This window comes from Gymnoscopelus microlampas, assembly GCF_963454915.1.
Source record: "Gymnoscopelus microlampas genome assembly, chromosome: 21".
Classification (NCBI taxonomy): domain Eukaryota; kingdom Metazoa; phylum Chordata; class Actinopteri; order Myctophiformes; family Myctophidae; genus Gymnoscopelus; species Gymnoscopelus microlampas.
The window spans coordinates 7770918-7797231 of NC_139958.1; the positions used below are offsets into that span (position 1 = coordinate 7770918).

Consider the following 26314-nt stretch of genomic DNA (forward strand, 5'->3'; position numbering starts at 1 on the left):
CAACACCATGCCACTCTCGTGGGTGTATCGTGTAGGAATGCAGATGGATAGAATCCACCCAGACACCTGCAGAGACGTGGGTTGATGATTAATCATCATCATCATCGTGGCTGTTAAAAACCCACCCACGCAAACAAAGGCTGCGCTAACCAATTCAAACACAGGAATATATACAGGGTTTACGTTTCATTTCGTTAGCTGTCGGGTGGAAACCTTGTACAGTATACACCCCCCCCCCCCCAAAAAAAATCCATTATAGTTAACTTTTCATTGGTTAAAATACTTACCTACAGACAGAATTAACCACTTTCAAATGTTTCTAAAATAGTGACGTGTTGTGAGCTTGTAGATCGGAGGTTTTTGCAACTTTTGTGTGATGCTGTAGTATGACAAAGTACTAGGGCACATTTTCATGACAAGTTGATTTATGATTTACTCTTTTGTCTTTTGTCCCTCTTCTTCTTTTCCCGCTCTTTTCAGGCTTCACAGGACAAAACTGTGAGCACAACATCGACGACTGTCCAGGACACAACTGTCAGTTTGGTGGTGTGTGTGTGGACGGTGTGAACACCTACAACTGCCAGTGTCCGCCTCACTACACAGGTGAACAAACGCTCACTTTAATAGCTGGCTGTCTGATTGTCAAGGAAAAGAGCCTCTTTTGAGTATAGTTTTAACCCACTAAGACCAGGAACGTATCTGTGTCATTTTAGATTTCTTTGGCTATTCAAAAATAGCAGATACACAAGCTCATAGCACGGCACCGAGTGCCGTGCTAAGAGCTTGTAGATCTGCTATTTTTGAAAAATCTTGACCATTTGTGAAAATATTTGAATACATCTTTTTTTTAAAGGGAACATTTGTAACTCAAATCTTTGCTTCTGGGTCAAGGAAAATACGTTTTTAGGATTTAGAAGTTATTGTAGAATCCCTATTGTAGAAGATATACAAGCTCGCGCTATGAGCTTGTAGATCTGCTATTTTTGAATAGCCAAAGAAATCTAAAAATGACACAGATTATTTCCCGGTCTAAATGGGTTAATTGGTTAATATGTTGGCCTACCTTTTTAAGGGCCTTTAAAAAATTAAGATAAATAGCGTAAAAGACATGTCATTCACCCACGGCTCTTCTCTTGCGTTATATCAGGCCAGTACTGCACAGAGAACGTGGACGAGTGCGAGCTGATGCCCAACGCGTGTCAGAACGGAGGCACGTGCCACGACACGCACGGCGGCTACCACTGCGTGTGCGTCAACGGCTGGACGGGAGACGACTGCAGCGAGAACATCGACGACTGCGCCAGCGCGGCGTGCTACCACGGCGCCACCTGCCACGACCGCGTGGCCTCCTTCTTCTGCGAGTGTCCGCACGGGCGCACAGGTAGCGATAACAGCCTCTTAAACTATAATAACACACAAATGATGAACATGATAAGAGCATCTGGTTCACAGACTTCTTTCTTTGGACCCGAAATCATTTATTTAAAATGTGTTTTCTTTTGTCAAGTTGGACTGATATCACATTGAGAACATACAGGTACACGGTGGATAAAAGCAAGTCATGATTTTGTGCAACATCTTTACAATCTTGGTCTACCTCCAAACAGACATGGCCTCAGTGTCGCGCGTGATTATGAATCCCACCAATGTTATATGATAGACCTGCCTTACCTGTGTCTGATTGGCTCCTTGGCAGGCATAGTTTTACTGAGGTTAAGGTTATGTTTAGGCATAGTTTTACTGAGGTTAAGGTTAGCTTTAGGCATAGTTTTACTGAGGTTAGGGTTAAGGTTAGGTTTAGGCATAGTTTTACTGAGGTTAAGGTTAGGTTTAGGCATAGTTTTACTGAGGTTAAGGTTAGCTTTAGGCATAGTTTTACTGAGGTTAGGGTTAAGGTTAGGTTTAGGCATAGTTTTACTGAGGTTAAGGTTAGCTTTAGGCATAGTTTTACTGAGGTTAAGGTTAGGTTTAGGCATAGTTTTACTGAGGTTAGGGTTAAGGTTAGGTTTAGGCATAGTTTTACTGAGGTTAAGGTTAGCTTTAGGCATAGTTTTACTGAGGTTAAGGTTAGCTTTAGGCATAGTTTTACTGAGGTTAGGGTTAAGGTTAGGTTTAGGCATAGTTTTACTGAGGTTAAGGTTAGCTTTAGGCATAGTTTTACTGAGGTTAAGGTTAGCTTTAGGCATAGTTTTACTGAGGTTAGGGTTAAGGTTAGGTTTAGGCATAGTTTTACTGAGGTTAAGGTTAGGTTTAGGCATAGTTTTACTGAGGTTAAGGTTAGCTTTAGGCATAGTTTTACTGAGGTTAGGGTTAAGGTTAGGTTTAGGCATAGTTTTACTGAGGTTAAGGTTAGCTTTAGGCATAGTTTTACTGAGGTTAAGGTTAGGTTTAGGCATAGTTTTACTGAGGTTAGGGTTAAGGTTAGGTTTAGGCATAGTTTTACTGAGGTTAAGGTTAGCTTTAGGCATAGTTTTACTGAGGTTAAGGTTAGGTTTAGGCATAGTTTTACTGAGGTTAAGGTTAGCTTTAGGCATAGTTTTACTGAGGTTAAGGTTAGCTTTAGGCATAGTTTTACTGAGGTTAAGGTTAGGTTTAGGCATAGTTTTACTGAGGTTCGGGTTAAGGTTAGGTTTAGGCATAGTTGCAAAAACGAGAAATGTCAATCACAGCGACTACTGGCCATTCACAGCAGGTTTTGCCTAGAACTGCGTATCGCTAAAGATCCAGAGATTCAGTGGTATCTGTTGTTGTTCCTCTCAGGGCTGCTCTGTCACCTGGACGACGCCTGCATCAGCAACCCGTGTCAGAAAGGCTCCAACTGCGACACCAACCCGGTCAACGGCAAGGCCATCTGCACGTGTCCCCCCGGCTACACCGGCTCGGCCTGCAACCTGGACATCGACGAGTGCTCTCTGGGTAAGTGCTTACTTTGATCTTCTGGGAATCGACCTGTGTCTCGTTGCTGTCGAGCTAGTCGCGCGTAGCCAGACAACTGTTCCACAATGTCCGAATGCTATGTAGAGTCTGGAACTACACCTCCTGAAATCCGAGACAGGAAGCTGGCACTTCCGTTCACGGAACTATATTTTAAAATGTCTTTACATTTTATTTTGTAATATCCATTTCTGCTAAGCAGCAAGCTAAATATACTTAGATGATTTTTATTTATATTAGGATAAATTTGCGTGACTGTAAAGACAAAACGGAAGCGGGGAGGAGGCTTCACATCCGGTTTATATTTTAATCATGATCAGAGCTTCCAAGTCCCAGACTGTATGACCGGAAACATTCGAAAATTGTGGGAGGCAACAGTCTGGCCACGCGAGACTACTGTCGGGCGGAAACCTCTTTATCTCCCTATTCTAACATTTTTTGTGTATTTTTCGTTTAAAAAAAAATTGTATGACTTATATTAAATACGCTTAACGTGACAACACTTGTGTATTGATGGATGTTTTCAGGGGCCAATCCGTGCGAGCACGGCGGCCGCTGCCTGAACACCAAGGGGTCCTTCCAGTGTAAGTGTCTCCAGGGCTACGAGGGTCCTCGCTGTGAGATGGACGTCAACGAGTGCATGTCCAACCCCTGCCACAACGACGCCACCTGTCTGGACCAGATCGGAGGCTTCCACTGCATCTGTATGCCAGGTACGAACGCCAGACTGTGTGTGTGTGCGTCTGTGTGTGCGTCTTTAAGAAATAGACAAAATAGCAGATCTACAAGCTCAACAAGCTCACCCACTGTGAGCTTCTAGATTTGCTTTTATCATAGGATGAAGTATGAAATAGTCCAGTGGTTCCCAACCAGTGATCCGGGGACCACCAGTGGTCCTTGAGGGGATTCCAGGTGGTCCCCAGCTAAATGATGGAGAGTTGGTACAACCAAATGGACCCTTATAGATCTTTAACTCTTGGGTCCATTGGTTTCATTTTATGCTCTCAAGAGTTAAATTATTGTTAAACATCTGCATTACTTAATTCAATTATTGTTATTTTGATCAACGTTGGCCTGTTTATCTCTCCTATGGCACCACATCAATACAGCATGGAATTGTGGACAAAATCGTATCACACGATAACAAAATATTCCAAGTTTTGGGTCTGAGAGGCTAAATCTCATGGTCCGTGGCTCAAATGACAAATAAATAATGGACCTTGATAATTATGAAAAGGGTTGAAAACCACTGAAATAGGGCATTCATTTATGAAGAAAAAATAAGAGGAAAGAAATACATCAATGGAGATACAAGGTTTCTGCCTAACAGTGACGATATTGAAGCAACAAAGCATTTTAGGAAAATGAACGGACTCTGATCAGTGTTTTGACTCCTCTGTGTGTCGTGGGATTTTTAGGATACGAAGGGGTCTTCTGCCACATCAACTCAGATGAGTGTTCCAGCATGCCCTGCCTTAATAACGGCAAGTGTATCGACAAGATCAACTCCTACCACTGCGAGTGTGCTAAAGGTGAGGCAACTAACTGCAGTGAAAGGGGGGAGATGGAGGGGGGGGGGTCTCCAATCCATGTGGGTTGATTGTGGAGGGGGATTACATGGGATTAGTGAGTAAATCACTTATGGTTAATGAGTATAAGTCATATATGGTTCACAGGAAAAACTAAAGATGTTAATGATTTTCTAGTTGCAACAGTTGTACTAACTATAGAAACATCTAAATCCTGGAGATTGGTACTAAAACATTAGCCTAACCATATATACATTTATATATTTTGTACTACATAATAGTATGAATAGCAAAAATAGCACATCTGCAAGCTCGCAACACTTCGCACTACAATGCATTGTGAGCTTGTGGATCTGTTTATTTAGCAATTTGTTAATCTTCAGGGGGGGACTTTTAAACCGTTGGGTGTCGTTCTATGATTTAAATCCTGATTTAATTAGAGGGCCTTATTTGCGAGATTTCTTTTTATGATTTGGTGTGAACGTTGGACATTTCCTCCCCTGTTTGCTCCAGGTTTTTCGGGCAGTCTGTGTCAGGTGGACATCGATGAATGTGCGAGCACGCCGTGCAAGAACGGAGCCAAGTGTTCGGACGGTCCCAACAAGTACACCTGTGACTGCGCTGAAGGTAAATTGCTTTTCTCCTTTTTTGACAGTGCTACTGATAGTCTTCAACGTTGGGTTTGGATGAGTGTTTTAGAACAGTGGTTCTCACACTTTTTAATGTCAAGGACCCCCAAAACGATATGTATTTGGCCACGGACCCCCATCTCAAATATTTTGTTCCAGGGACCCCCAGAAGAAAAGATTTGAGTTTCAAATGTTTGCTTAAAAAAATAAAAAATATAGAAAACATTCAAATTTGCCAAAGATTTTTAAAGATTTTTCAAAAAGCTAATGCACTCGGTGCCGCACTATGAGCTTGTAGATCTGCTATTTTTGAATAGCTATAGCTATAGCTAAGTATAAAAGGTTAAAATTATTGCGATGCTATATTATCACATTTAGCTGGGGACCCCCTCCCTGGAAGGACCCCTGGGGGTCCACGGACCCCACTTTGAGAACCAATGTTTTAGAAGAGTGCCTTGTGTATTCAGCTGGGGAAAAACGCTTTGGTGAACACACCAAAGGCCTTAAAGCACAACCACCAAACACACACCAAAGGCCTTAAAGCACAACCACCAAACACACACCAAAGGCCTTAAACCTGGCACCATGCCCCCTTTTGTACCGACAGATTCTAAACGAAGCATTATTCTCTCTCTTCCTGTTCCAGGCTACACGGGGCAGCACTGCGAGGCGGACATCAACGAGTGCTACTCCGACCCCTGCCACTACGGCACTTGTAAGGACGGCCTGGCTTCCTTCACGTGCTACTGTCGCCCCGGTTACGCCGGGCGACTGTGCGAGACCAACATCAACGAGTGTCTGAGCCAGCCGTGCCGGAACGGAGGAACCTGCCAGGACCGGGAGAACACGTACATCTGTGCTTGTCCCAAAGGCACCTCAGGTGAGGAACACAAACATGAAACATTTTAAATTAACGTTTTTATAACCGACTAAACAGCTAGTCTAAAGTTAAGGGAACACTGAAGGAAATAGCCAAAACTGAGCACATTTTGGTCTGTATTGCCAGCCTTCATTGGAAAAAGAGTTTGATATATAAAGGCCATTTGGAAATGCTTAATATAACATTCACATAACCACATTTTATTTCAAATGCCACAGAAACGTTGTGCATTTTGTGACGGTTGTCCTACTAAATGCATGCACAGAAATCCGTTGTTGATTTGACAAAATGTTTTAATTTCAGTTAAAGCTGGGGAAGGTCGTTTTCCCCACAAATTTACCCACGGGGCAGCCCACCGCATTACAATGTCTAGACTCTAAACTGTACCGTTCTGCCTTAAAGCGATTCTGGGAAATAAGATACCTTGAGCACTTCAGGAAGTTGAAGGAGAACTGTGACTGCTGTGGGACAAATCAAGGAGGGGAAAAACAGCCGAAAAATTAAATTATTATGACGTTAAATAATACTTTCAGCGGCTAGTATTTAGTAAACGATGAATAGGGACAGCACCGTTTAATAGACTAGTCAACTAGCTGCGCACATCCACAATATCATATTTTAAAACAATTCTATCCCCTCTTTGTGTGATGTTTACACTAACATGGTTGAATGTTTCTGCTCGCCAGGCTATAACTGTGAGGTGAACCTGGACGACTGCAAGAGTAAACCCTGCGACTACGGGAGATGCATCGACAAAATCAACGGCTACGAGTGTGCATGTGAGCCAGGCTACACAGGTGAGTGGTTATTATAGTTCAGCATTTTCATTCGTTTTTTTTCTTTTTCTTTTCATTTTGATTATAATTTCAGTTTAGAGGGTTTGTTAGTTTATTTTAAATGGGCTTACTAAAGGCTTACTTTGAAAAATTGCAAATCTACAAGCTTGTAGACCGTCTATTTTCGATATTTTTGACGATTCTTTTGACAACAGAGCTTGAAACCGGCACCAACCACAAGAATATCATATCCACCCGAATGGATATGATTTTTCTCTTTATTTTTTCTCTATGAGTTTAGTTTTGGTTTTAGTCTTTGTAAACGGCACACACAATACAGTTTTCAGTTACAAACCAGGGCCCAGCCACACAGGTGAGTGCTGGGCGGGGTCTACTACACTACAGGTGCAGAGGGGGGGTGGTCCCCCCGGGGGAACGAGGGGGAGGGGCTAAGGTTGGACGACAGGTGGCTGGCGGGTCCACTCCTGACGAGGACAATGGTGTCGGGTTGCTCACATGGACTGGGGAGGGAGGAGAGAGACCACAGTCCCACTCCTAAACCTGATACACACACATCACCCACACGCACACAAACACCAACTTTGTTCGTCCGGGTTTGAAAAGACTTTCGGTGACGTCGGACCCTTGAAAGAATCTGTGTAAAAGAAGGGGGCTTCTAAAAGGGAAAGCGTTTTGGGCTTTAAACACTGCTATTTAACTGTGTTGCAGTCCCAGTAATAGTTCATCAGAGTGACCTCTGATCAATTACTTCTCTGGTAATTTACTCACAATTCACCAGCTGGACGGATGTAAAGGTTAGATTAATCTGGTGATGGAAAAAGTTTTCTGATATTTTACTTCAGTAAAAGGAGCAATACCAGAAAATAAAAGAACTCTGTTACAAGTAAAAGGCCCATGATTTATATCTGCAAAGTTTTCAAATAAGTGTAGTGGAGTAAAAGTACAATATTTACCTCTGAGATGTAGTGGAGTAGAAGTCAAAGTCTTGAAATCTGGAAATACTCCATTAAAGTAAAACATACCCCAAAATTGTACTTAAATAATAGTACTTGAGTAAATGTACTTAGTTACTTTCCACCACTGATATGAATCCAGGTCTGTAGTGTGGCATAGTACTACAGACCCACAGTACTACAAAAGCACTTTTATCTGCCTTTTCCCATGAGGATCCTCTTTCATGGCCCAGTAGAGCCGGTTCTGACTGGCAGTGGTGTGTGTGTGTGTGTGTGTGTGTGTTGTTTAATTCTGTGGTTCTCAAAGTGGGGTCCGGGTACCCCCAGGCTGTCCTTGATGGGAGTTCCAGAGGTCCCCAGTTTAACCACTTTAACCCTATTTTATACTTTTGGCTTTTTGAACATTTCTGATCGGCTATCTACAACGCATCGCAAAGCGACACAGTGTGAGCTTGTAGATCTGCTATTTTAGAAAACTCGTGAGCAAATTTGGTATAATAGAGCACATTTTTTAACAGCACAAATCTTCTCTTATGTGGGGGTCCTTGGCACTACATCTTTTCAGATGGGGGGGTCTGTGCCTAAATACATACACAACTTTAGGGGTCCTTGACGCTAAAATGTCTGGGAACCACTTGTTTAATTAAGCCAGAGAAGGGCAGTATGGAGTGTGTGTGCGTGCGTGTGTGTGTGTGTGTGTGTGTGTGTGTGTGTGTGTGTGCGCGTGTGGGTGGGCAGGCTGCTGTGTGTATCCCACCTCCTATGTTTAGTGGGTTGAGTGCACAGGGCGAGGCCAGGCTGAGACACACACAGACACAGACAGAGCTCTATTGTCATTGCAGAGCAGGCAGTTGGGTCCCTCCCCCTTTGTGATTGATGAACACTAGAAAAGGGGGGAGGGGGGGATCGGTGGGGGGGGTAATTGTTGCTCGGCTCCGTGTGAAACAGAGGGTCTTCAGGGTCCTTCTGTCCCTATATAAAGTCTTTTAAGGTTATAGTCCGTACTGGGGTGGGGGTTGGTTGGGGACGTTTTGGCGGGGGAGGATGTGAGGTGCTATGAATATCCCCTTCCAGACCCCACCACAACCCCCCCCCCCCCCCCCGCCCCCCCTCTTTCAGGTCCAGCTAAAACAGGGCTTCCCAAACTTTTTCAGCTCGAAACTCAAAAACTTTGGTGTCTTCCCAGGACAACCTACAAAAATACAGTATGAATTAAGCACTCTTTCACAAATAGTGAATAGACTTTAACAGTTTTTTTCCTCTTTTTTCAATGTACTAGAGGTTAGCCATTAGCCAATTTAGATATAGGATGGAATTGTTTTAGTTAATATTTGGCGGGAAAAATATATGGTTTTTATTTGTAAATAATAATAAAACGTTAAAAGGGGTAATTTACTTGCGACCCATATAAATGTGCCCGTGACCCTCAGAAATGGGTCCCTGGCCCCATTGTGTTTGTGAAACGCAGAGCTAAAACAGCACAACGGCAACCTACATTCAGTGAATGGAGGAGAGCTCCCTCAGGTGTGCTGACTGTGTTGAGGGAGGATTGTGTGTCAGCCTCTTCTATTGTCCACACAGCTCCTAACCTGGCCTGCTGCGCCCACTGAGTCACGCAGTCAGCCAATAATAAGACCTCAACCAGGGACTCTATGAACACTATCCAGATGTGGGTTATAAAAAAAAGTCTAGAGGGTGGTTAAGTGGTTAAAGTTGAAAGTTTTTGAAAAATATTGAGGGGTTGGTTTGTTGCGAAACACGAAAACAAAATAAAAATTTGGGAACAAGTTAGATTTTTTGGGGCTATAACGACATGCCCAAAACTCATTTGTAAAGATGATTTTGTTTTTTGCATGGTCTCTTTTAGGAACAATGTGCAACATCAACATCGACGATTGTGCGATCAACCCGTGTCACAACGGGGGCACGTGTATCGACGGCATCAACAGCTTCACCTGCCTGTGTCCCGTGGGCTACAACGACCCCACCTGTCTGTCACAGGTCGACGAGTGCGGCAGCAACCCCTGCATCCACGGTCGATGCCACGACCTCGTCAACGGGTGAGAAAACATCCCTTTTTTAAACACGTTATTATGATCCGCAGGAGGTTGCAAACAATGACAATTAACCACGGTGGTGTAAGTGATATTTGTTTTGTTAAAATAAGTGTTAAATAGCTAGCTCCATTTTCTGATAGTAGTCATTGCTATATAGAGTGTTTGTTTAGTAACAGGGGTTTCCCTGTCTCTCTAGCTCTTTAGTAACCAGGAGAGGGAAAAAAAAAACAATCAGGTCAGGATGCCAATTTCATCCAATCAGGAGAGAGAGCTCTTATAGGCAGTGTTGTAGTGCTAATTTTGGAAGTTGGGGAGCGCACCTCTGATAAAGTTGATAAATGATCTTTTGTGGGGTAGCAAAACAGGGTAGCAAATCATCAACTTCCCTCTTGACCTTTTCGTTTCCTTTTTGTCTCGCAGATACAAGTGCTTCTGTGACTCCGGTTGGAGCGGAACCAACTGTGATCTCAACAACAACGAGTGCGAGTCCAACCCGTGCATGAATGGTGGAACGTGCAAGGACATGACCAGCGGCTACCACTGTACCTGCAGACCTGGATTCACTGGTCAGTTGCTCCCGTCTTCTTTTCAACTTTTGTCATGATTCTTCAGTGTGTGTGTGTGTGTGTGTGTGTGTGTGTGTGTGGTGTTACTGTCATCATAATGTAACACTAACCAGAGTGTGTTCTATTTCATTCCTCCCTGACCGCCAGAGGGCGGTGTTTTCAACACCTGGATATACATCGCGCGCACACTCGACGTATATCCAGGTGTTGAAAACACCGCCCTTTGGCGGGCATCCGGAATTCATAGAACCATAGTTACATGCGTAACTCTCGTTTTACATCATCACCATAAGGCCTAACTGAGTGTATTTTACATCATCACCATAGGGCCTAACTGAGTGTATTTTACATCATCACCATAGGGCCTAACTGCCAGACTAACATCAACGAGTGTGCGTCCAACCCCTGCCTGAACCAGGGCACCTGCATCGACGACGTGGCCGGATACAAATGCAACTGTATGCTGCCATACACTGGTATGATTTATTTTTAATCATATCTGCAAAGGCATTGATTGCATTCCTTCCAGGGGGTCCCCAGCTAAATGAATTGTAGGTCAAATGGAATACATAGCAAATAGCAAATGGAAACTCTGAACAAATGGAAAATTGTGTCAAATGGGTGTCCATGGCCTAATCCAACTGGAGGTTCTTGAAATAAAAAAGAAAGATCACTGGGCTAGATAATGCTAAACAAGGCAGGATCTTCCAAAAGTACAATTACAAACACTTATCCTGCAGCGTGTTATTTTAGAAAACATCTTAGCACCTAATGGCCTACTAACAGGGATGTATCTCCATGATGTGCTGTGCAGCAGGCATAATACTGTGTATGTTTTGGAATAACAGGCTCCCTCCTGCTCTCCATTCCCTAACTCAGTGGCTTCCTGTTTCCTGTCTGTGAATCGCACAATAGCAGGAAACAGGAAGGCCCTTCCTGCTTTAGCCAGGTCGCCATGGAAACGGATAAGGAAGTGGGATGGAAACTGGGCTTTAAAGAATCGGTGTCACTCTTTAAAGATAGGGAAATAGAAACAAATTCTCTGCCTTTGCTGACTCATGTTATTTGTGATGAATAGTAAAATTCTTCACAGCAGTGACTACTCCACCCAGTGGACATACTGTGTAACAGCAGCAGGTATTGACTGTGTTTTACTGTTTTACTGTCCCCCAGGTGAGAACTGTGAGATCCTGTTGGCGCCCTGCAGTCCCAGACCCTGTAAAAATGGAGGAGTTTGTAAGGAGGCTGAGGACTTCCAGAGCTTCTCCTGCATTTGTCCAGAGGGCTGGCAAGGTAAACCATCTATCCATCAGCATGTCCTCACTGTCTATATTTCACTTTCAAATAAAATAAACATTAAAAAATATATAAAAATAAACGAAAAAAGTAATGGAAAAATCCCGGCCCCCCTCACGCATTAGAACAATAATAGCTGATCTACAAGCGCACAATGCAAGGTGTTGTGAGCTTGTAGATCGGCTTTGGACATGCAAGGTTTCCGCCTGACAGTGTCCAATCCATATACTGTACATACAGTACCTACATGTTGTACATACATGCATACAAAAAAAGTCTGAAGAAAAAACGTGTCGCTCTCTCTCTCACGTCTCCAGGTCAAACGTGTGAGATAGACATCAACGAGTGTGTGAAGAGTCCGTGCCGTAACGGCGCCACCTGCCTCAACACCGTGGGCAGCTACCAGTGCAGGTGCATGCTGGGATACGCGGGGCAGAAGTGCGAGACGGACGTCGACGACTGCAGACCAAGTAAGTCTATCGATGACATCCGCACACGTACTACGTTTGAAAAAAATCCTCGCGTTAACTTTGACCGAATGTCTAATCTTAATTAATTTTTTCACTCCTTTGCCTCCGTGTCTTTCAGACCCTTGCAGCAACGGTGGCCTGTGCCGGGACGGCGTGAACGGCTTCGTGTGTTCCTGCCCGCCGGGCTTCCGCGGGGACCGGTGCGAGCAGGACATCAACGAGTGCGAGAGCGACCCCTGCAAGAACGGAGCCAACTGCACGGACTGTGTCAACAGCTACACCTGCACCTGCCGCCTTGGGTTCAGCGGGATCAACTGTGAAATCAACACCAACGACTGTACCGAAAGGTATAGTGCATCTCGTCAGAACCAATGCTTTACATTAGATCAGTGGGTCTTATACTTTTTCATGTGAAGGACCCCCCAAAATGATACATATTTGGCTGCGGACCCCCATCTCATATTTTGTGACAGTGACCTCCAGAAGCAAAGATTTGAGTTAAACATGTTGCCTTTAAAAAAAAATATATATATTCAAAGTAAAGTTGCCGATACCGGTGTCATCAAGGAAGTTAAAATAATGTCCGACATAAAGACCAGACCAATATATCAGTGGGTCTCTACATTAGATCATGCTCAGCACAGTGGATAATATTGTCAGTGTTCGTACAGCCTGAATTGTCAACCATGGACTAACAGTCGGCGTATAATGTATTCTCTTCACGTTTCTGTAGCTCTTGCTTCAACGGTGGCACCTGTGTGGACGGCATCAACGCCTTCACCTGCCGCTGTCTGCCTGGCTTCACCGGCAGTCACTGCCAAGATGACATCAACGAGTGTGACTCCAAGCCCTGCATCAACGGAGGCACCTGCCTGGACAGCTATGGGACCTACAAGTGCACCTGTCCTCACGGTTACACAGGAGTCAACTGCCAGGTAAGGAGAATTTAAAGTCTGCGAACGAAAGCCGCCAGCAATGTAATTACGACCTACCAGTGTTGATTTTGTGGACTAAAACTATGACGAAAAATGTTTGTCGACTACCTTTTTTTTCACTGACGAAAACTAAATAAAAACTAAGCTATGTTAGCTATGTTAATGTTAGTGAGGGACTAGTGGAGAAGAGATCCAGTAGAACTAAAAGGCAAGTCATTTTACACTTGGTTGCGCTCGGGTGTTGAGCTCTGAAAATAGCAGATCTACAAGCTCACAAGCTTGTAGATCGGCTATTTTCAGCATGCAAACAAGTGTAAAATCAGCCATTACGACGCCATCAAGGCACCGCCAAAATACATTTTAGCCGACTAAATCAACTGTAGATTTAGTCGACTATATTCTTATGATATTTAGTCAACTAAAACTAGACTAAAATATGACTATAACTAAATGGAATTTTATTCAAAAGACTATGACTAAAACTAAATCAAAATGTGTTGTTGCGTTGATGTAGTGGATGTTTTTTTTTTAAACACATGTTTATGGAAATCTTCCACAGAACCTCGTACGCTGGTGCGATTCGTCCCCGTGCAAAAACGGAGGTTCTTGCTGGCAGCAGGGCGCCTCCTACACCTGCCAGTGTCAGACGGGATGGACCGGTCTCTACTGCGACGTCCCCAGCGTGTCCTGCGAGGTGGCCGCCAAACGGCAAGGCGTGGAGGTGGTCCATCTGTGCAGGAACTCGGGACAGTGTCTGGACGCTGGAAACACTCACTACTGCCGCTGCCAGGCGGGCTACACGGGCAGCTACTGCCAGGAGCAAGTGGACGAGTGTTCGCCCAACCCCTGCCAAAATGGAGCCACCTGCACCGACTACCTGGGAGGCTACAGTTGTGAGGTACGCAGTCGCACACGTAATCGAATGTTTTTTACTCCTAGTGGTTCCTCTCACGCTTTATTCATTTTCAAGGACCTCCGTAATTCTGAGAGCCTGCAAATGGAACCAGTGTTGATTTCGTCGACTAAAACTAAGACTAAATATATTGAAAATTTCGTCAACAAATAAAAACTAGACTAAAATGTTAGTGAGGGACGAGTGGAGAAGAGATCCAGTAGAACTAAAAGACAAGTTTTATGTTTGGTTGTGCCTCGGGTGTTGCGCTCTGAAAATAGCCGATCTACAAGCTCACAACGCGTCGCGTTGTGAGCTTGTAGATGGGCTATTTTCAACTTCCAACCAAAGTGTAAAATCAGCCATTATGACGCCATCAAGGCACCGCCAAAAATAAATTTTACATTAGTCGACTAAATCAACTGTAGATTTAGTCGACTATAATCTTATGATATTTAGTCGATTAAAACTAGACAAAAACTAAAACATTTCAGATGACTAAAATATGAATTTTATTCAAAAGACCATGACTAAAACAAAATCTAAATTTGCTTTCAAAATCAACACTGAATGGAACCAAAATGTCATTACGTGCAACTTATAGATATTATGCTCTTTGTCATTGTCTCTGTCAGTGTGTGCCCGGCTACCATGGTGTGAACTGTTCCAAAGAGATCAACGAGTGTCACTCTCAGCCGTGCCAAAACGGAGGCACCTGCATCGACCTGGTCAACACATACAAATGCTCCTGTCCCAGAGGAACGCAAGGTACACATCATCTCGCTCTCTCCTTCACACATGCATGTACACATACAATCACACGTGCACAAAAAAACAACAACTGCAAAAACAGCTGGTTAAAAATCTTCAAGAATTGCAAAAATAGCAGCTCCATGAGCTTGTAGAGTTACTATTTCCACTGCAATATCATACCTTGCAGAGCTTGTATTCTCACTGCAGTATCGTAGACTACGTATATAATCATAATCATTGAGCATTATCATCCTTGAGCTATAATATCATAGAGCATTATTGCCATAGAGCAGGGGTTCCCAAATGTTTTTATACCACAACCCCATATTATGAGAGACATTTTTTGGCATGTAGTGGCCGTTCTCTTTACGTTGGTCATGTTTATTTTTCTTTTCTTGATAAAGAAAATATAATCTTTTTTTGGTTGCCAATGCGTGACCCCAACGGCACCTTCCCGCGACCCATAGTTTGAGAACCGCTGTCATAGAGCTATAATAACGTAAAACATCATTACATCATCCTCAGGTGTCCACTGTGAGATCAACATGGACGACTGCAACCCTTCCACCGACCCGCTGACCAACGAGCCCAAGTGCTTCAACAACGGCCGGTGTGTGGACCGCATCGGGAGCTACCAGTGCGTCTGCCCGCCGGGCTACGTGGGCGAGCGCTGCGAGGGGGACGTCAACGAGTGTCTGTCGGACCCCTGCGACCCCCGAGGCTCCTACAACTGCATCCAGCTGACCAACAGCTACCGCTGCGAGTGCCGCGCCGGATACACAGGTACTGACTTTAACCCCGTTAAGACCGGGAACGCATCTGTGTGTCATTTTAACATTTCTTTGGCTATTTTTGGAAAAAAAAATAAAAAATAGCCAAATAAATCTTAAAATGATATATCATTGAATATATATATTTCTTAAAGCGAACATTTTTTAACTCAAATCTTTGCTTCTGGGGGTCCCTGGAACAAAATATTTTGAGATGGGGGTCCACGGCCAAATACATATCATTTTCGGGGTCCTTGACATGAGAAAAGTTTGAGCACCACTGATTATGATCACTGATTAACATAGTATCCCCCCAGAAGCAAAGATTTGAGTTACAAATGTTTGCTTTAAAAAACTTATATTCAAAGATTTGCACAAATGTTCACAATTTTTCAAAAATAGCAGATCTACAAGCTCAGCTTGTATATCTGCTATATCTGCAAATGTGCTTACATGCCTAGATGTTTATTGTTTACCAAGCTGACCCGATGCCATGTGACATTTCTCTATAGGTCAACGCTGTGATAAGGTGTTTGATGGCTGTAAAGGCAAACCCTGCAGAAATGGAGGAACTTGTGCCGTGGCCGGTAACACTCCCCATGGTTTCATCTGCAAATGTCCACCCGTAAGTACATTAATAACATTAACTGTATAATATTAATAGAAGGTCCAACAACTTTCTGTGACAGCAATGATATTTAAATGTGTGCGTATTTGCCAATTTTTACTTGTAAAGAAACATCTGACCGACAATAACCAACCACTGTACTCACTCCTCCACGGTTTTTCCTTTTTTAGGGTTTCACTGGTTCGTCGTGCGAGTACGACTCCCGCTCCTGCGGCAGCCTGAGCTGCCGGAACGGAGGGACGTGCGTGTCGGGCCACCTGAGCTCGCGCTGCCTGTGTCCCGCGGCCTTCACCGGGCCCGAGTGCCAGACCCCCACCGACAGCCCCTGCAACTCCAGCCCCTGCTACAACGGCGGCACGTGCCAGGTCATCCCGGACGCGCCCTTCTTCCACTGCGGCTGCCCCAGCAACTTCAACGGCCTGCTCTGTCACATCCTGGACTACTCCTTCCCCGGAGGGTTCGGACGCGACATCACCCCGCCCCCGGAAGTGGAGGTGAGCTTCCTTCTTAGGGCACTGTTGCCCCCAAACAGTGGGTTGAACTCGGGACCAATGTTCGGGTCCAATTATTATGGGTCGCGAGTAAATATCCCCCTTTTTTCTTTCCTAAATAAAAAAAAGAAGGAGGACAAAAATGTTTTATATGTGTATATATAATTTCAAAAGTTTAAACAACAAATCACAACTTTTCATCAATTAAAAACAATTCCAATTTTTCAACAGTATTTAAAAAATAAAATCTGTTTGTTCGTTGAATAAGTAGTGAAAATAGCAGATCTACAGCTTGTAAATCTGCTATTTTCACTACTTTGGGTCCCGGGCAATTGTCTAATTTCTCTTTTGGCTCTTGAGCTAAAAGAGTTTGGGCCTGTTAACGATGATTACATAATCGCAATTATTTGAGATAATTGCAATCATTTTTCCGTAATAATCTGTATTAAATGAATCTGTTGGAAAACAGCAAAAATAGCCTATCTACAACCTATGAGCGTGTGAGCTTGTAGATGGGCTATTTTTCAACAATTTTGAAAATGTAAAAATATATCTTCCATTTCAGCCCTAGTTCATTATTTGTTTAGATTACAGGTCATTGTCAGTCATTTCTGTGTACATTGAATCATTAATCACAATTATGTGTATATTACACAATGAACCATCAACTAAAATGATCCTGACCTGTGATCAACCCCTCCTCTACAGGTGAGCTGTGAGATCCCGCAGTGTGACGAGTGGGCGGGCAACCACATCTGCGACTCGCTGTGCAACAACCACGCGTGCGGCTGGGACGGCGGCGACTGCTCGCTCAACTTCGACGACCCGTGGAAGAACTGCTCGGCCGCGCTGCAGTGCTGGAGGTACTTCAACGACGGCAAGTGCGACGAGCAGTGCAACAACCCGGGATGTCTGTACGACGGCTTCGACTGCCAGGGGCAGGAGGGGCAGTGCAAGTGAGTTTCTTTCTACTTTCTACCATATACAACAGAACAGAACAACAGGAATGGTCGTTTTTCCGGCCTTACATTTGGGACAGAATCCTCCTATCTCCATATTTTAACTTGGGTTTTTTTCCCCGTAAATTAACACCCTACTTTACAGCGTCACACAAAAGCATCAAAAGTAGCAGATCTGGTCCTAGGGACACCCTGTCCCCTAGGACAGTGTGTCGCGGGCTCGAATCCCGTTCCCGACGACCTTTGCTCCCCATCTCTCTCCCCATTCCTGTCAGTGTACTGTCCTATCTATAAAGGCATAAAAGCCCCCCCCCCCCCCCAAAAAAAAGGAGCTGATCTACAAGCTTGAAATGCACCGCAAAGTGTTGTGAGCTTGTAGATCTGCAACCTTTGCTTTTTTACATTTTTATCTTGAAAAGTAACAGTCTTGGACATATACAGTATGAGTTTTATACCCGACAGAGATGATATGGAGAGGCATATACACACACACACACACACACACACACACACACACACACATACAGCGAGGTGCTGCACACATACACATGTGCATAATAAATACCATGCATGCTTCAAGTGTACTATGACTAGAGTAAAAAACGTTGCAATTTTTCTTTAACTACATACTATTGCTAACACTACCCTTTTTTTTTTTTTTTTTTTTACTCATGTGTTGTTCTTGGTATATTAGATCTTGAATGATGAAAACTATGAAACCCTAAAGCAAAAAGAAAATCAATCTTGAGCGTTTTTACCAAATCCTTAACGTTTCCGTTTCCCCACACAGCCCGCTGTACGACCAGTACTGCAAGGACCACTACGCCGACGGACACTGCGACCAGGGCTGCAACAACGCCGAGTGCGAGTGGGACGGCCTGGACTGCGCCAACAACATGCCGGAGAAGCTGGCGGACGGCCACCTGGTCCTGGTGGTGCACATCCCGCCGGAGCTGCTCCGCAACGGCTCGGCGTCCTTCCTCAGAGAGCTCAGCAGCGTGCTCCACACCAACGTGGTTTTCCGCCGCGACGCCAAGGGCGAGCCCATGATCTTCCCGTACTACGGCAGCGAACAGGAGCTGGCCAAGCACAACGTGAAGCGCTCCACCGAGGGCTGGCCCGAGTGGGCGGCCGCCGTGCCCTCCAGCGTCCTGGGTCAGGTGAAGGACGGCATGTCCGCCATGATCGCCCCATCGCGGAGACGGAGGGAGTTGGAGGTTAAAGGGTAGGTGCCACTGTTGACTCAACTCAATTACCTTTTATAATATGATATTTTGAACCATATTAACCCTGGCATCCCTGTTTTGAACATAGCATTATAGGCAGAAGTTTCTTTTTTTTTTTTACCTGTTGAAGATTTTTGATGTTAATGTTTTATGTGTTCTTGTTGGACAGGTCGGTGGTATACCTGGAGATTGACAACCGTCAGTGTTACCAACAGTCCACCGAGTGTTTCCAGAGCGCCACGGACGTGGCTGCGTTCCTCGGAGCGCTGGCCTCCAGTGGAAACCTCAACGTCCCCTACATCGAAGCCGTCACCAGTAAGTCACCTCATATCATTCTGACTCTTACTTATTACCCCATTAAGACCTGATGCTTTCTAAATCAGTAGTTCTCACACTTTCAAGATTTTTCACACATGTTCAAAAATAGCAGATGTACACGTTCACTTGAGCGTCACTTTGTATATCTGCTATTTTTGAATAGCCAAAAATCTAAAAAATAGATGCTGGAAATTGAAACACTTTCAATTGAAATAAATGTAAATATGTTTTCATTTGGCATTCTCACAAATAATATATGTTATATACATTTTGGAAATCAGTGTTTGAACAGCTAGACCAGCCCTGGACAGCTGCTTTTTCAGCGGTTATGGAGAACTTTTCAAATTTTAAGTAATTTCCATAAAAAATAAAACGTTTTAAGCAACTGGTATTGTTGTAAATATCTGAAGTTGTTGTACCCTGTCTGTTTCCCTACCCTTCAAACATGTGGCTAAACAATGTGCTTCAATGTGACTCTTGTGTTCTCCTCCTCCAGGTGTCCGGCCTCCTAAGACCTCTCATGAGCTCTATCCCATGTACGTGGTGTTCCTCGGCCTGGCCGCCTTAGGGTTCATCTGTCTCGGCGTCCTCGTGACCCGCAAGCGGCGCCGGGAGCACGGCCAGCTCTGGTTCCCCGAGGGCTTCAAAGTGTCCGAACCCAGCAAGAAGAAACGCAGAGAACCCGTGGGAGAGGACTCCGTCGGACTGAAGTAAGCACCAAAATACTTTGGTTTGACTAGTGTTTTGAAACGCGCATAAACATACATATCAGTTTGGTGGTTCTCAAAATGTGTGAGGACCGCCGTCGTAGATGATTGTTGTTGTTGTGGTATGACTTACACACTGCACATGTGGCTGAGCTAACCTTCGTCTCCTCTCGTCATCAGGCCTATGAAGAACTCTGACATTAACCTGATGGACGACAATCAAAACGAGTGGGGCGACGAAGACCCAGATTCCAGACGCTTCAGGGTGAGATTTTACATGAGATTCCTTATGCTTAACCCATTAAACACATCTCTGTCATTTAAGATTTATTTGGCTATTAAAAAATAGCAGATATACAAGCTCATAGCGCAGCACCAATTGCAGCGCTATGAGCTTGTAGATCTGCTATTTTAGAAAGTTTGAATGTATATATATATATTTTTTTTTTAAGTGAACATTTTTTACTCAAATCTTTGCTTCTGGGGGGTCCCTCGAACAACATATTATACAAATGTTCACTTATAAAAACATATATCAAAGATTTGCACACGTTTTCAAGATTTTTCTAAAATAGCAGATCTACAAGCTCGTACCGCGGCACGAGCTTGTAGATATGCTATTTTTTGAATAGCCAAATAAATCTAAAATGACACAGATGCTTTCCCCGGCCTTAATGGCTTAAATATACAGTGATTTACTGGAGGCCGTTGATCCTCACATTTCTTGTACTGACCACGAGATTTTGTTTTTGCCGTTTCAGTTTGAGGAGCAGGCCATGTTGAACCTGAGGGACCACAAGGACCAGAGGAAATGGACTCAGCAGCATCTGGACGCGGCGGATCTTCGCGTGGCGTCCATCGCGCCCACCCCGCCTCAGGGAGAGATCGAAAACGACTGCATGGATGTGAACGTCAGAGGACCTGGTGAGTACACCTCCTCCTCCTCCATATTTCCAAAATACGTTTTTGTGATTTGTGATAACAATATTCCTTACTATCGTGCAGTGACTGCCACTGTAGCGGTGTTGATTTCGTTGACTAAAACTATGACAAAAAATGTTTGTCGACTACTTTTTTTCACTGACGAAAACTAAATAAAAACTAAGCTACGATGACTAAAACCAAGACTAAATGTATTGACAATTTCGTCAACAAATAAAAACTAGACTAAAATGTTAGGGAGGGACTAGTGGAGAAGAGATCCAGTAGAACTAAAAGACAAGTCATTTTATGTTTGGTTGCGCTCGGGTGTTGTGCTCTGAAAATAGCAGATCTACAAGCTCACAACGCGTCGCGTTGTGAGCTTGTAGATCTGCTATTTTCAGCATGCAACCAAGTGTAAAATCAGCCATTACGACGCCATCAAGTCACCGCCAAAATACATTTCAGTCGACTAAATCAACTGTAGATTTATTTAGTCGACTAAAAGTAGACCAACAGTAAAACATTTCAGATGACTAAAATATGACTAAAACTAAATGGAATTTGATTCAAAAGACTATGACTAAAACTAAATCAAAATTTGGTGTCAAAATCAACACTGCTGTAATAGAATGCAGCTTTCCACAACGGTGGCTCAGTGTTCCAAACTTGATACCGTCCACAGTTTTCCATCCTGACGTAGATCTTTCTCCTTTCTTTCTTCTTTTTTCTTTAGACGGTTTCACTCCCCTGATGATCGCCTCCTGCAGCGGCGGAGGCCTGGAGACGGGCAACAGCGAGGAAGAGGAGGACCCCTCGGCCGAGATCATCTCGGACTTCATCTACCAGGGAGCCAACCTCCACAACCAGACGGACCGCACGGGCGAGACCGCGCTGCACCTGGCCGCCCGCTACGCGCGCTCCGACGCCGCCAAGCGCCTGCTGGAGTCGAGCGCCGACGCCAACGTCAAGGACAACATGGGCCGCACGCCTCTGCACGCCGCTGTGGCCGCGGACGCTCAGGGAGTGTTCCAGGTACAAATTCACTTTTTATTTACCAGGGCCCAATGAAAAATATACTTGTGTTAAACCCATTTAGACCGGGAAAGGAATCGGTGTCATTTTTTTGATTTCTTTGGCTATTCAAAAATAGCAGATATACAAGCTCATAGCGCGGCGCCGAGTGCCGCGCTATGAGCTTGTAGATCTGCTATTTTAGAAATATCTTGAAATTTGTGGCTTTGTAAATGGTAAAATGGTAAATGGTGCAATGGTAAAGCGCTTCTATCCGAAGCGCTTTACATTGATTGTGCCATTAACCCATCCACACACACATTCATACACCGATGGCAGAGGAAACCATGCAAGGCACCAACCTGCTCATCGGGAGCAATTAGGGGTTCAGCGTCTTGCTCAAGGACACTTCGACACTAACTCTAGGGGAGCGCCCCAGCGCGGGATCGAACTGGGAACCTTGCGGTTTTCCAGTTCACTCTACCCCTGAGCCACTGCCGCTTTGTACTAGGTGTTTAGATAAATATTTATATATTCTGATAGCGATCATATCCATAGTGTTTGTTCAGTAACAGGTGTCACCCCATTTCTCCAGCTCTTTGAGTAAACAGAAAGTACGTTTTCAGGTCGGCATATCCGGGATAATTTTTATCCAATCTCGAGAGAGAGAATTCATAAAGGATAATAGTACAGGATAGACAAGTGAGACTGTCAGTTATGAAACAAAACAAAAAAGAAATTGGAACTGGGACAGTATAAAATTGGAAGCAGATAACTGATCTCTCCTGATTGGATAAAATTGGTATCCCATCCTGAAAAAACTCAAAAGAACTACAATAACTGAAAAACCTACTCAATTAGACTCCTTTGGGATATTACCCACTGATGTTACTGCTACATGTGCATACATACATTTTTGAGTCCTGCTAAACCAACCATTGTGATTCGACAGATTTTGATCCGGAACCGTGCCACCGACCTCGACGCCCGCATGCACGATGGGACGACGCCACTGATTCTAGCCGCCCGGTTGGCTGTCGAAGGCATGGAGGAGGAGCTGCTCAACTGTCACGCTGACGCCAATGCCGTCGACGACTCTGGTAAGGCTGGAGTTCTGGCTCACTTCCACTCGTGTCTAATCTATCTACCATCAATCCATGGAAATGCCTCAAAACACAGGAATGTGCTGTGTTTGTTTATATTAACCCGTATTATTGTGCATTTTTCTTCCTCAGGTAAATCTGCACTTCACTGGGCAGCAGCTGTAAACAACGTTGAGGCTGCTGTGGTGTTATTGAAGAACGGCGCCAACAAAGACATGCAAAACAACAAGGTGAGGGATAGCCGCCACATTACTAACGGCATGCCACAAGGCACCCGCTTAGGCCTGTCACAATTATTACATGATCGTCCAATCGCAATTGTCTGAGATGATCACAATTATTCTTGCATAATCGTCATAATGGTTTCCATGTTGAGAAATGTTCACACGTTTTCAAATATAAAAAGAAAATAAATAGCTGATCTACAAGCTTACAACGTGTCCCTTTGTGACGTGTTGTAAGCTTGTAGATCAGCCATTTGTGCTATTTTTGCATGTATACAATTATTAAATATGTCAATAATTTCACAAATAGCTGATCTAATCAGATCTAATCTAAGCTGATCTAATGGCACAAATTAACTGATCTATAAGCTTGTAGATCAGCCATTTGTGCTATTATTACATGTATAAAATTATTAAATGTGTCAATAATTTCTTTGTATGTTTAAGTTATTTGTCATATCTGGCCTGTGCAATTTTTGATTACGCAGCCTAAAAGGCAAACAGAAATTATTTTTTCATTCATATGTTCCCGTGTTCAATGCCAAACGCACAATCAAATCGTTAATCGCAATTATTTGAGTGACAATTAATCGTCAACTTAAATTTGTAATCGTGACAGCCCTTTCTGGTGTATTCATCGCGTTGTTCTTTGTCTGTCGTTTTTAGGAGGAGACGCCACTGTTCTTGGCCGCCCGCGAAGGCAGCTTCGAGACGGCGAAGGTCCTGCTCGAGCACTTCGCCAACCGCGAGATCACGGACCACCTGGACCGCCTGCCCAGAGACACCGCCCAGGAGCGCATGCACCACGACATCGTCCGTCTGCTGGACGAATACAACCTGGTGAGGAGTCCCGGGGGTCTCCACAGCGCCGCCCTCAGCCTGTCCCCTCCGCTGTGCTCCCCCAACGGCTACCTCGGCAACCTCAAGCCCACCCTCTCCGTCAAGAAGGTCCGCGGGAAGGGAGGCAAGGACGGAGGCAAGGAGATCAGGGTGAAGAAGAAGAAGTCTCTGGACGGCGGGGGGAAGGGGGGGAACCTGCTGGACACCTCGGGCGTCCTGTCGCCCGTGGACTCCCTGGAGTCCCCCCACGGGTACATGTCCGACGTGGCGTCCCCTCCCATGACGTCGCCCTTCCAGCAGTCTCCTCCCATGTCTCTCAATCACCTGCAGGGCAACGGAGACTCGCACATGGGCCAGCTCGGCGGCATGGGCAAAGGCATGTCTTTCGATCCCAACCCGCCCCGCCTCTCCCACCTGTCGGTGTCCACCAGCCCGCAGGGCGCCGTCACGTCCATCGGAGGCCAGTGCGACTGGATCTCCAGGCTGCAGCTCGCGGGGCTCGGACAGCAGCACGGAGCCTTCAACAACCAGGGCCACCACGCCATGATGGGCGGCCCTCTCCACGGGGTCCCCACCGCCACGCTGTCCCAGATCATGGGCTACCAGGGCCTGCAGACCAGCCACCTGCAGGGCACGTCTCCGCACCTGATCCAGCAGCAGCAGCAGCAACAGCAGGCCCACGGCAGGCAGCTCCAGCACCAGAACTCCAACTCCACCACCGCCGGACAGCAGGCCCTGAACCAGAGCTACCTCAGCATGGAGCTGAGCGGCTCCGACATGCAGCAGACCCCCCACCCCATGTCCATTCACACCATCATGCCCCAGGAGACGCAGATCCTCGGCACCCAGTTCCTCACCCCGCCCTCCCAACACAGTTACTCGGGACCCATGGACAGCAACAACACGCCCAATCACCAGCTACAGATCCCCGACCACCCTTTTCTAACCCCCTCCCCCGGCTCGCCCGACCAGTGGTCCAGCTCGTCCCCACATTCCAACATGTCCGATTGGTCAGAAGGGATCTCCAGTCCTCCCACTAGCATCCATTCTCAGATGAATCTCATCCCGGAGCAGTTTAAGTAAAAGACATAACAGAGGGAAATGGAAGAACTATACTTCAATGAAAAGGAATATATGAAAAACTGACTTTATCGAGAAAAAAAAAGGACAAGAGCGGCAAACCTGACTGAAGATTTTCCAGTTTATCATCAATGTTGTTGTTTTTTTTACTAACGAAAAAAGAAAATGTTTTAGTAATTTTGTATTTATTTATGTACCGTTTTTTTGACATGGAATTTTACGAAAGATGCTTTTATATTTATGTTATTTTTTTATTTTTGGTCGTGTATGGGGAAATTAGTACAGGAGTGTATATCACAAAAGAGTCTCCAAGATGTGTAAACACTGGCTATTTATTGTTGTCTTGTGTTTCTAATATTGACTGGGTGTTTTGGGATGCGCCAATCATCACGAGTTTAAAATTGGGATTGCGTTGTCTGTATTATTGTTTGTACAAAGATTTTTTTCCCCCCAACTTTTATAGATTGTTTGTTATTAAAAGTTTCAGTATTAATTGATTTAGATTTTTAACATTTATCTTCTTGATTGAAGCCGGTTTGTTATTGAACAACGTTTCACCGAGTCTTATCACTGTGTCTGCTAGAGGATAATGGCATTCCCAAAATGTCTTCTTATAACGTTGCTTGCTTTACACCCCTTATGCATAACTTATGCTCAGTCATATGCGCCGAAAAGAGCAGATCTACACGCTCAACTTGTAGATCTGCTATTTTCACCCGTATCACGCTTTACTCTCTTGACATAATTGGGCAAAAAGGTTACAGGGTTCAAGGTTATTACACTGGGGATGTGGGACCAGATTTCACAATCAGTTTTATGTTTTATTTTATCAAACACACAACAATGTCCCTCATTATTTAATTAACCCATTAAGACCTGAGGCAGCGTCTAAAAAAAAATCTAAATCCTAACAATTTTTTGGAAAAAAATATTTAAAAAATAATTTTCACGATTTTTCAAAAATAGCAGATCTACAAGTTCATAGCGCGGCACTCGGTGCCGCGCTATGAGCTTGTATATCTGCTATTTTTGAATAACCCAAAGAAATCTAAAGTGACCAGGTCTTAATGGGTTTAGAGTTCCTCTGGAAATTAACAGAAATAAACGGAGCGTGCTAAATTATAACATGGTTACCGATCTGCAAGTTATCAAGTATTATATTTTGCGGTCCTGGTCAAAAGATGTCAAAATGTTACATACTGTATGACACAGTTTACATTAGTGCCAGTGTATTTTTTCCTAAGACAAAATGATGTCTTTTGAAGATTTCCTGTAAAAGTATTCTCCAAGTGGAGGTGTGTGCATGTCTGAGGAAGAAATAGGAAGAAATGTTTCTTCATGT

At 44.5% G+C, this 26314-nt stretch overlaps 1 protein-coding gene across 1 annotated transcript in view; it reads left to right on the top strand.

Annotated features, from left to right (window-relative positions):
* Positions 1-25896, top strand: part of LOC311038210 (neurogenic locus notch homolog protein 1-like) — a 47621-nt gene extending 21725 nt beyond the window's left edge. The window contains exons 5-34 of the mRNA XM_084047589.1: positions 481-603; positions 1148-1381; positions 2761-2916; positions 3462-3647; positions 4353-4466; positions 4977-5090; positions 5739-5972; positions 6659-6769; positions 9590-9782; positions 10200-10345; positions 10708-10821; positions 11519-11638; positions 11959-12111; positions 12230-12458; positions 12845-13046; positions 13606-13944; positions 14574-14706; positions 15217-15474; positions 15974-16086; positions 16260-16583; positions 17289-17536; positions 18330-18764; positions 18935-19080; positions 19580-19793; positions 19971-20055; positions 20552-20714; positions 21448-21746; positions 22678-22825; positions 22961-23058; positions 23719-25896. Coding sequence (XP_083903715.1) covers positions 481-603; positions 1148-1381; positions 2761-2916; positions 3462-3647; positions 4353-4466; positions 4977-5090; positions 5739-5972; positions 6659-6769; positions 9590-9782; positions 10200-10345; positions 10708-10821; positions 11519-11638; positions 11959-12111; positions 12230-12458; positions 12845-13046; positions 13606-13944; positions 14574-14706; positions 15217-15474; positions 15974-16086; positions 16260-16583; positions 17289-17536; positions 18330-18764; positions 18935-19080; positions 19580-19793; positions 19971-20055; positions 20552-20714; positions 21448-21746; positions 22678-22825; positions 22961-23058; positions 23719-24975 — 6689 coding nt within the window. The 3' untranslated portion in view covers positions 24976-25896. The remainder of the gene's footprint in view (positions 1-480; positions 604-1147; positions 1382-2760; positions 2917-3461; positions 3648-4352; positions 4467-4976; positions 5091-5738; positions 5973-6658; positions 6770-9589; positions 9783-10199; positions 10346-10707; positions 10822-11518; positions 11639-11958; positions 12112-12229; positions 12459-12844; positions 13047-13605; positions 13945-14573; positions 14707-15216; positions 15475-15973; positions 16087-16259; positions 16584-17288; positions 17537-18329; positions 18765-18934; positions 19081-19579; positions 19794-19970; positions 20056-20551; positions 20715-21447; positions 21747-22677; positions 22826-22960; positions 23059-23718) is intronic.
* The last annotated feature ends 418 nt before the right edge of the window (positions 25897-26314 follow it).